The sequence below is a fragment of the Mus caroli genome, chromosome 1 (genome assembly GCF_900094665.2).
Source record: "Mus caroli chromosome 1, CAROLI_EIJ_v1.1, whole genome shotgun sequence".
NCBI classification, from domain to species: domain Eukaryota; kingdom Metazoa; phylum Chordata; class Mammalia; order Rodentia; family Muridae; genus Mus; species Mus caroli.
In genome coordinates, this window is record NC_034570.1 from 125998086 (window position 1) to 126008905 (window position 10820).

Sequence of the window (10820 nt, forward strand, 5' to 3'; positions counted from 1 at the left end):
CTGGAACTCACTCTGTAGACCAGGCTGGCCTCGAACTCAGAAATCTNGCCTGCCTCTGCCTCCCAAGTGCTGGGATTAAAGGCATGTGACACCACTGCCTAAGTGGCATAAGTGGAGAATATTAACGATACAGTATCCATCCTGTGGCTTGTTGTCCTCAGATGTGAAAAGCAGGTCCTTGGGCTGCTGCACCTGCTCGGTGAGTGTCAACTGCTTTACCATTGTTACTTTTCCTTGTCTGGTTTATCTAGACCATGTCTTAGCATAAGCAGGACTTCTTTTTTTTGGTACCCTATGATGTTCCAACAGTACACATATTTAGTTCCCTATTGAAGACCATGAAACACATCTATAGTAGTATACTTCCTGCTCATATTACATTGTATGTTCTATTTTCACCTTTATTTGGGGAAAAAGTTTAAACGCGTGGGAGGCTGGAGTAAAGATTCAAGGGTTAAGAACACTTGCTATTTTTGCTTAGGACCTGAGTTTGGTTCCCAATACCACACCCTGTGGCTCACAACTGCCTACAACTCCACCTCCAGGGGACTCAGTGCTGTCTTCTGTGGGCACCTGTATATACTTGTATTACATTCACATACACACACATGAAAATATTTTAAAAATATTTAAAGCTATGTGTGATGGCAATCTTACCGTCTCAGCACCAGGAAAGCTAAGACAATGTGGGTTGCAAGAACTCACTGCTAGCCTGTTTGGCCTAATCAGGGGTGCCTTGGTCAGTGAGAGACCTTGTCTCAAAGAACAAGGTGGACTTTGAGGTATATATGCCTATGTACAAATGTAAGCACACAGAAACACACACAAACACATACACACAGGGTGGGGGTAAGGAATTAAGTTAGATAAAAATCCAGAAATGCATCTTTTTTTAAAAAAAATATTTATTTATTTAATGTGAGTACACTGCAGCTGACTTCAGACACACAGCAGAAGAGTGCACTGGACCCTATTACAGATGGTTGTGAGCCACCAAGTGGTTGCTGGGATTTGAACTCGGGATCTCTCGAAGAGCAGTCAGTGCTCTTAACCACTGAGCCATCTCTCCAGCCCAGAAATGCATCTTTTCTTTCATAGGGCTAAAGAGCAAATGACTGAGTCCCAGAAAGGTGGAATTTATCTTCTCGGATGCTATCATGGACCACAGACTCTTAGCCCAGAAAGGCCTTCAGGTCACACAGCAGCCTCTCTCCACCATGCCTAATGGTCTTCATTTTTAGAACTAAACAGCACAATCAGTGTTGTTGATATTTTAGGGAGGGGGGTTCATTAGGTGTTGAGTCAAATCATACTTTAAGCCAATAGGATGGTGTGGGGGTACTGAGGGAAAGCTTCAGTTCCCCCTGCCATATGGCATGCGTGGTCTCTTTTTAAGGCTCCTTCAGCGGAGGTAGAGAAGGGGAACAGGGCTGGCTACTCCATCAGAGCAGTGACCTGCAGAGTGACCTGTGGGCCACACAGCTGTTCATATGTGACATTGGGCTGCATTCGTGAAAGGCATGGAGGTTGGCACGTCGTCAGCCCTCTGTGGTTTTATGGCCTACTTACCTGCAAGGCTCTTCCTGTCTACTTGACATGACAGTTGAGACCACACAGTATCCAGGTTAAGCCAGTCTCACATACCTGGTCTGGTGGTTTCTGGAGATGAACTCTAACTGTGTGGCCCTTTGAACTATAAGGATTCTCTCCTGCAACATCCCACCCAGTAGAAAGAGGAGGACCTGGAACCGCTCTAGACAGAACCGGGCAGTAGAAAGGTCAATGGGTCTAACTTTTTAGCTTCAGCAAGGTGGGGGAGCCAGAAGCTCTAGAAGGTAACCCCCTGGGGCTCCCAAAACGAAAGGAAGAAGGCTGGTTGTGGTGGTGCACACCAATAGGATATGCTGAAGAGGCAGAGGCGAGAGGATCATGAATTCTTGGCCAGGTGACTTCCAATCATTGGCAATTGCAGTTCTTCTGACCTCTTTGGGCACAAGGCATACACATACATTAGTACATACATGCAATACGTTCACACACATAAAACAGGAAATTATTTAAAATATTAAAAAAGGAAGAGGTCTGTGCCTCTCCCCCTTTCAACCTTCTGTACATTGATGCGCACTTTACCATGCCCTATCACAATCGGAGTTTCTCTTAGACAGTGTCCTAGCTACTCTGAAAATTTTGATAAGAATGTACCCAGATCTGAGGGACATTTTTCAGCCAGTGGAGAAAAAGAAAACACAGCCTTCATTGGATCACTCACAGTTGCCTGGAAACCAAGGCATCATTGTTCCTACTGCCCTGAAGGAATTCAGTTTTTATTTTGATAGTGACATGTATGGACCTTTCATCTATCACTGTATCTCAAACAGGAAACATCCCTCTGTTTGGGAAATGTGTGAGAGACAGCATGGTCATCTTGGCAAATGTGCAGCCCCAGTGGCTTGTGTCTATTACTTCCGGTTTCCTGCTTGTGCTCTCAGCAGAGTTGAGTCTGTAACCCTAATGGAGTTGTTGGCATCTGAGTTCTGGCAGTAGCTGCTATCTATTTAGTATTTTGCTTCTTGACAGGCATCACACTAAATAAGAAAATACCTCAGTAGAACCCAGAATAACTCTATGAACCAAATGCCCAAAGATTATGCTGTACATTTGTCTATTGATAAACAAAAGCAGAGGGATGGAGTAAGTTGTCTGTCACAAGGCCACTAAGGGCTAGAGACATTCTTGTGTGGCACTACTGTAGTCCTTGGTGAGGACCCATACTTGGTGGGACACTTGACTTGAACCAAAAGGAAGTCCATGATTTTTAAAAGATATGTATTATTTTGTGTATGTGTTTCGCTTCCCTGTTTGTATGTATGTATGTGTATGTGTGTGTGCACCACGTGTGTGTAGTGCCTGAGGATGCCAGAAGAGGGCACCGGAACCCCTAGAGTTAGAGTCCTAATCTCAAGTGGTTAGAGCAATAAGCTCTCTACAAAGCCATCTCTCCAGCCCCCTCCTGACTGATTCTGATGAACTAATACTATAAGCAAAATCAGTTGTTTTGTTTGAAGGACTAGGAAATGAAGCTGCCCTGTCACTCTTCCTGAAAGAGATGTTGCTAGGCATTTCAATTGTCTGGCAAAGTAGCCTGTTTGGGAAAAAAACAACTTTCATCTGAAAGCTTCCTGTTCTATTTTAAGTCTGTGCGTGGCTCAACATTCCACTCTCCGTGAGACTCTCAAACCGGCTCCATGTCAGACAAAACTGTCATCCTTTGGGGTAGGTCTAAGTTGCAGAGAGAAGAAAGCTCTCGAAAGGAGAGCCTGGGACTGCAAAGATACCCACGCCCTTGGACCACCTACTCCGCACGGAAGAGGCGGGGCACAGTCCCCTCTAGTCTGCCTCAGTCAGGCCCTCCTCCATAGACCACGCCCCGGAGAGCTCCGCCTCCGGGCCCGCCCCGCGGCGCATTGTGGGATCTTTCCGTCCCACCGGAGCGGGACGCGACTCTAGGTCATGGGGATCCAGCCGGTAAGACCCTCGTTCTGAGCCCTGAGCCCGGGGTCACCGCCTCAGCTGGTTCTGGGCAGTCTGCCCCGCGGGGCTGTGCCATACCCACCTTGGATGCTGGAGTCTCGCTGCACGAGCTGCGGGCTGAGTTCGCTGCTCCGCTTGCTTCTGCGGTTTTGGCATGCTTTCTCGCTGGAGCTCGGGATCGCTACTCCTGGTCCTCCACCCACACCCTGGCACTTCCTCAGCGTGGCGATCACGCTTCCTCCTCTATCCACAGAGCCCGGTCTTGCTAGCCTCTCTTGGGGTGGGGCTGCTTACTCTGCTCGGCCTGGCTCTGGGTACCTACTTGGTTCGAAGATCCCGCCGGCCGCAGGTTACTCTCCAGGACCCGGATGAGAAGTACCTGCTGCGATTGCTAGACAAGACGGTAAGTTGTGAAGAAGTGGGCTAGGGCGGAGAGTGGATACTTAGAGTGGTTGGATAGCTCCAAGAGACTTGGCAGGCCAGACCTGCCTGATGGAACATCTTGTCATCTATCCTCTAGACAGTGAGCCACAACACCAGGAGGTTCCGCTTTGCCTTGCCCACCGCCCACCACATTCTGGGGCTGCCTGTGGGTAAGGAAAAAGGGAGTGGGCTTCTCTACTTGGCATTGTATGAGGGCGAGTCACTTCTTAGCTGTTTTTCCTGCTAAGAAAAACCATTGCCCTTCGGTCAATCCTTCAGCCCTTGAGGGACCACTCTTTTAGGGTGTGGCTTCTGTGCCCCTAGGCATCTCTGACCTCCAGGCTTCCCTCTTTCCTTAGGACTTATTATAACCCGCCTCATATCCCAGAAATCACTAATTTTCCATTATGCAAATCCTCTGCTCACCTGGTGCTGCTAAGGCCCTGGCAGTAGGGAGTTTCAAAGGTGGGAGGAGGCAGGAGATACTGCGGAGGGATCCTCTCAGTGGGACTGCAGCTTATGTATCTCTCTCCATGGTTCCCAGGTAAGCACGTCTACCTCTCTGCCCGAATTGATGGCAGTCTGGTCATCAGGCCTTACACCCCTGTCACCAGTGATGAAGACCAAGGCTATGTAGATCTTGTCATCAAGGTAAGTGTATAGAAAGGAAATCTCGGAGCTGGGGAGATGGCTGGGTTGTTGAGTAAAGCACTTGCCATCCAAGCCTCAGTTTGGACTCATGTAAAAGTTGAAATCTCAGCATGCCTCTAATGGGAAATGGGAAATGGGTACCTGAGAATTATTAGAAAAAGAGTTTGGGGGGAAGCTAGCCTTTCGAGATCAAGAAAGATCCTGTCTCAAACAAGATGAAAGATACTGACCAACATCTGAGGTTGTTCTTTGGCCTCTCCATACTTTCCAGGGCAGGTGTGTATGAGCACACGCACACACATTACTTACATCACACATGTATGCATACATGTGCATACACACGCAGAGATGCCAAAAGAAAAGGAATCAGAGACTCTGGGATTTTTAGAAGCTTCCTGGATTCCTCTGACAATAGGAAGTGATGAGTCCTTTGTGGGTCTAAGGGAAGGGAGAAAAGATTATGGGTGTAATACGCTCTGATTTGGTTTTCATTACATCTCAAATGTGGCATTTTCTTTCTTTCTGCCTCATCAGGTTTATCTGAAAGGTGTGCACCCCAAATTTCCTGAAGGAGGGAAGATGTCTCAATACCTGGATAGCCTGAAGATTGGGGATGTGGTGGAGTTCCGGGGGCCAAGCGGGTTGCTCAGTTATGCTGGGAAGGGTGGGTATCTGTCCTTTCCTTCCTACAGTCTCACTTCTCCTGTCCCTACAGTCCAAGGCCCCCAGGCCCATCCCAACCTCCTTGTTCCATTCCCCCCCAGAATCTGCATGTGTGCATGGGTGTATCTGGGCAAAGTCTCCTGAAGCAGCCATGCTATATGGAAAGGCAGATTTCACCCTGTGGAGATTACCAGAGGAAACCTATGCCTCTCCTTCCTTCACCAAAGAGTTCCCTCTGGCCAAGGACCAAAAGAGAAAGCTTTTTTAGTTCTTCCCATGTAGACGACCCAAGTACTGTGCCCTGTCTCTGGTGATGCTCTGGACCACTAGGGAAATTCACTCTGGCCCCAAGCCTACCACCTTTACCAGGGAACAATCTTCTGCCAGAGGTCTTCGTTCCGCACTCCTCCCTTGCCTGCACTGTCTCAATCTTCCAGGCTGTGTGGGATCACTGGGCTCTTAAGTGTGGCTTCTGTGCCTCCACTGTCTGAGAAGCAGACATCCCAGCACCATTGTCCTTCCTGAGTAATTGTCCCGGTCTGTTAAATGCAAACCTCCACCCAAGCCCATGCCAGGATCAGATTTCATAGCAGCTGCTAAACAGCCTAGGGCAAGCTTTCTGTTCTGTTTGTTTACTTAGTTCCTGTTTTAAATTGACTCTAACTCTCTACTTGGCTTCCCAGGGAATTTTAATATTCAGCCCAACAAAAAATCTCCACCTGAACTGCGAGTGGCGAAGAAATTGGGAATGATTGCTGGTGGGACAGGTCTGTATCCCTTGAGGGACATTTTTGCGTAGCACTCTTGGGGTTTGCTCTGCAGGTTCCTTCTCAGGTCTGATAATAGAGGGAAGTCCTTAATCTAGGGACCAGCACTGCATGCACTTCCCCAGTAGCAGAAATCCTAAAGAAGTAGAAAGAACAATAACAAACATTCTCAGACAGAAGGAGAGCAGTCAATCAGGAGGGTCTTCCACAAACTGAGTGGATTTAATGATGTCAAGAGAAACAGCCAAGTATGAATACTTGAGGAGGAAGAAGCCAGGCCTGGTGGGGCGGGCCTGGTGGTCCAGAAATTGGAGTTCGAAGCAGGAAGATCACACGTTTAGCGCCAGCCTAGGCTGCATACATAAATATTGTAACCAAGCCTGGGCAGTTTAGTGAGCACAGTGGGAGAGCATCCCTAGCATGTTCAATCCTCTATATCACATCAGGAAAAGTAAGAGTACTATATATAGCAGGACTATTTGTTAGGTACCTACTACCCTATAAATAGGTAGCTGTGAGCCTTTCCCTCTGCAAATGAGGGAATGGAGATTCCTAGCATGTTGGTTTTTGTAGGATTATTTAATTAGTAATGGCCACAGCCAGGATTCAAACCTGACTGTGCTTGATTCTGAAGAACATGATCTTCCCTCTTCTAAGCAGTGTTCCAGAACTCTTTGTCAGAAGGGATGTTGGTAGTATATGTATGACTTCATTTTTTGTTTTGTTTTGTTTTTGTTATGTAGCTCTGGTTGGCCCAGAACTCTGTCCTCACAGAAATATGACAGCCTTTGCTACCCAAGTGCTGGGAATTAAAGGCATGCACCATTCGGCATAATCTATATTGTCCTACCTCCAAGGGGTCCTCCGAACAAGTGTTTTAGATGAACTCCTTAGAAGGAGTGCTACTCTGTCTTCTTATGTGACTATTAAGTTCAGAAAAGCAGGCCCTGGTGAACGTGCAGGCGGAGGTCAGAGGATTGGCTACAGCGGGAGAACATATGCAGTGTGGTGATAAACTGAGATGACAGGGTTGCTCAGCGAAGGAGCTAGACAGAGAAGAGAGAGCATAGCACATCTCACCGTGGGATATCCTCATTCAGGAATCACCCCAATGCTGCAGCTGATCCGGGCCATCTTGAAAGTCCCTGAAGATCCAACCCAGTGCTTTCTGCTTTTTGCCAACCAGGTTGGTTTCCTTTTCTGAGAGCCAGCACTTCAAGTTGGCTGTGTGAATAGATGGGCTGAGACAGACAGAACTGGCTTGGGAACTAGTCTAGCATCTGTCCAGAAGCCCCTCTGTGAATCCAGAGTCCTTTATCACAATAAGAAGGAATGAGGGCACCATCAAGGAGAAGCCCAGGATTTGGTTTCCAGCCCCCACAATGGCAGCTTACACCTTTCTTTAACTCCAGTTACAAGAGATCTGGCACTCTCTTCTGGGTGTCAGGAGCAATAGGCACTCATGAAATGCATTTATACACATGTAGGCAAAACACTCATAAAATAAAAATAAGAAAAGATGGGGGGGGCTGGAGAGATGGCTCAGCGGTTAAGATCACTGACTACTCTTCCAGAGGTCCTGAGTTCAATTCCCAGCAACCACATGGTGGCTCACAACCATCTGTTATGGAGTCTGATGCCCTCTTCTGGTGTGTCTGAAGACAGGGACAGTGTACTTACATAAAGCAAATGAATAAATCTTTAAAATAAAAAAGTATAGAAGGAAAAAAGACCTAGTATTAAGCCACAGAAGCAAGAGAAGATGGAGGTGTCTCATGCTGACCATAGGCCCTTGAGCCTTCATGGGCAAATATTCCTTTGTAATGTGTAACTGAAGGCCATTTCCTGGTCCTCAGCACCCTAATTACACTGCAAGTCTAGCCTCTCCCTAGAACTCAAGCATGCCTTTGGTATTCCTTTCCTTCTCTGTTGGGAGGTTGTCACAGCAAAGGACTTCGCTGGTATGGACCTGCGGTTTCTAAGTCTCTGCTTTCCCATTTGCATTTCAGACTGAAAAGGATATAATCCTACGGGAGGACCTAGAGGAACTTCAGGCCCAGTATCCTAATCGCTTTAAGCTCTGGTTCACTCTGGACTATCCTCCAGAAGGTATCTTGCCATTACTGAACATCTAGATAGTCCCTCGTTATCAAAATCAAGGCCTTGCCCCTCTTTGAGTTCTGGTTTCAGTAAAACAGATCCTCCTGACACTGCCAGAATCACAAATCCAGGTACACACAGCGATCCCTTTGCGTCAGGCTCCTATCTTCAGGTGGGTGGCAGGGCTGTGGCTATAGTTGCTGCTCCAACCTGAGACCTCAGGATCCCTTCTGGTCATCCCGAGGGTCTGTCCTGGAGATATCACATTCCCTTGCTGGTATGGACCTGAAGTACGTGTTTTCTTCTCCTCCCTGTCCTCCAGACTGGACCTACAGCAGGGGCTTTGTTACGGCTGACATGATCCAGGAGCACCTGCCTGCCCCAGGAGAGGATGTGCTGCTGCTGCTCTGTGGGCCACCACCCATGGTGCAGCTGGCCTGCCACCCTAACTTGGATAAGCTGGGCTATTCACAAAAGATGCGATTCACCTACTGAGCTTCGCAAAGCCTCCCTGACCCCATGTGTGCAGTTGTCCCTAGTCGATTCTTGAACACCAAGAGGCCCTAGGGCTTTTGCTGAGAGCATCAGCCTTCTGTGTCTCAGCCCGGAATCTGGGTGCTTGCAGAAACAACACTCCCTCAGCTATGGTGGATGCAGGTCAAGGCTAAGTCACTCCCTTGAAGCTTCCTTTATCCTAATCTCCTTGTGATAAAAGGTCCAGATGAGGCTCAAGGAGCAGTCTCTAGAGCCAGAAAGAAGGAACTGTGTGTACATTTGTTATGAGACTGCCTAGTTTCTGAGAGCATTATGGTCATCTCTGTGTATGGGATGAAAGCAATGGACAGGGCAATGCATTTCACCTCGTGTTCAGCACTTCATCCACTACTTAGATGAGTACAGGTTGAGTGGGCTTATAGACACAGTCCTACAGAAACTGTAGGAAGGGAATTATTTTCCGGAATTCTAGACCTCAGAGAAATGAGGCTGACGTGTGTGTGTGTGTGTGTGTGTGTGTGTGTGTATCTCAGGCCCTGCCCAGGATGGCGTGAAATGGTTACTCATAACTTAATATTGCTGCTTGTACAAAGTGTGTCTGGCTGTTCAAATAAATGGAGCCGAGGCCCTAATGATCTCAAGGAATCATCATCATGTCTGGGGTCCTTGTCCTCTAATGCCTAAGGACATTGGAAGGGAAGGGCTCCCAGCACAAAATCTTCTGGGTGTTTTAGAGAGCTTCTCAGGAGCTGTGCCATATGCTGAAATGTGAGCTGCCACCAGACGCAGGGCTCATGCCTGCAGCTGTTCTGCAGAGCCAGAGCCCAGTTCCTCCCTGGAGGCTTTAGAGGTGGAGGGGAGGAAACAGAGGGGGCTTTTAGAGTAGGGATATCCCTCTCTGTGGTCCCTTAATTTGGTCAGTCTTCCCTTCTTTCTGTGTACCCATCTTCACGTTAATCCTTCAGGGTACCCGGCCTACAAAACAAAGTGTTGCCTTTCCGTTTGGATGAGACATCTTAAAAAGTAACCTGACGTCACCAGCTCTGCACAGATTTGGTGACTGGACCGAGTTGGCCTCTCTCAGGCCCATCAGTCCTAAATAGCTCTCTAAGCTGAAGAACTCCTGATCCAGTCTACTCAGTTCTCCCAGGATAGGACTAGGCGTGGCTTCACTGTTAGTCTCATTGGGAGAAAACAATGTTTTGGATTCGGTAGGAAGATCAGTTTAGTTTTGCTTTTCATCTATTTTATATGTATGGGTGTTTTGCCTGCATGCATGTCTATGCACCACATGCATGCAGTACTCAAGAATGCCAGAAGATGGTATCAGATCCCATGGAACTGGAGTTACAGACATTGGAACTCTGTGCCATATGGGCACTGAGAATTGAACACTGGTCCTCTGGAAGGGCAGCCGGTGATCTTAACTGCTGAGCCACCTCTCCAGGCTCTCAACATTTTTGTTTGTTTGTTTGCATTTGTTTTTGTATGGAACTGCGTTTCTGTCTCTGGGACCACTGACAGAGACTTATCTGGACCCTCAGAATTCAAACACACACACATCCATACACACACACCCCAGTAGCAATAGAATAGGTTCTTCAGTAAAGTCCATTGGGTGTTACTCCATCTAATATTAATCTTTTTTGTTTGTTTGTTTTGTTTTGTTTTTTATTTTTCGAGACAGTTTTTCTATATAGACCTGGCTGTCTTAGAACTCACTTTGTAGACCAGGCTGGCCTCGAACTCAGAAATCCGCCTGCTTCTGCCTCCCGAGTGCTGGGATTAAAGGCATGCGCCACCACGCCCATCTTTATATTAAATCTTGATCAGCACTAGCTGTATGTGTATACAGAGCAGTAGCATATGTGTATGCTACTGCTCTGCGAGCCACCTCACCCTCAGAAAGGAAATTCTTTCTTAGGATTGTTGAACTTGCTGGAGCAGCCCAGCAGAGAGTGTCCTGTGTGGAAGCTTACTAGTCCTTGCTTTGTGAAGAAATGATCGCAAACATTTACTAAGGAACTTTCATGTGAGCAAGCGTGTTTCCCGAGGTTCCAGCTGTGACCAAGGAGAGCTGGTGACAGACTTTCTCCCTCGAACTCCTTCAATCTAAGATCACAGCACATAGGGATCAACACCACTGCAGAGCTGGGGTCCTAGGACACTAGGGCCCTAATAGGAATGGAT

The 10820-nt window shown here is 47.6% G+C and overlaps 1 protein-coding gene across 2 annotated transcripts; it reads left to right on the plus strand.

The window, feature by feature from the left end:
- The first annotated feature begins 3254 nt into the window (after window positions 1-3254).
- Window positions 3255-9672, plus strand: LOC110298124 (NADH-cytochrome b5 reductase 1). Of its 2 annotated transcripts, XM_021167161.2 has the most exons (9): window positions 3255-3525; window positions 3785-3934; window positions 4052-4124; window positions 4499-4605; window positions 5140-5269; window positions 5952-6035; window positions 7136-7221; window positions 8045-8144; window positions 8458-9262. In XM_021167161.2, the coding sequence occupies exons 1-9, from the start codon at window positions 3511-3513 to the stop codon at window positions 8628-8630; spliced, it is 918 nt and encodes a 305-aa protein (XP_021022820.1). In that variant the 5' UTR covers window positions 3255-3510; the 3' UTR covers window positions 8631-9262. The 2 variants fall into 2 exon arrangements, with proteins under 2 accessions (XP_021022820.1, XP_021022811.1); XM_021167152.2 differs by having other exon boundaries at window positions 3484-3934; window positions 8458-9672.
- The last annotated feature ends 1148 nt before the right edge of the window (window positions 9673-10820 follow it).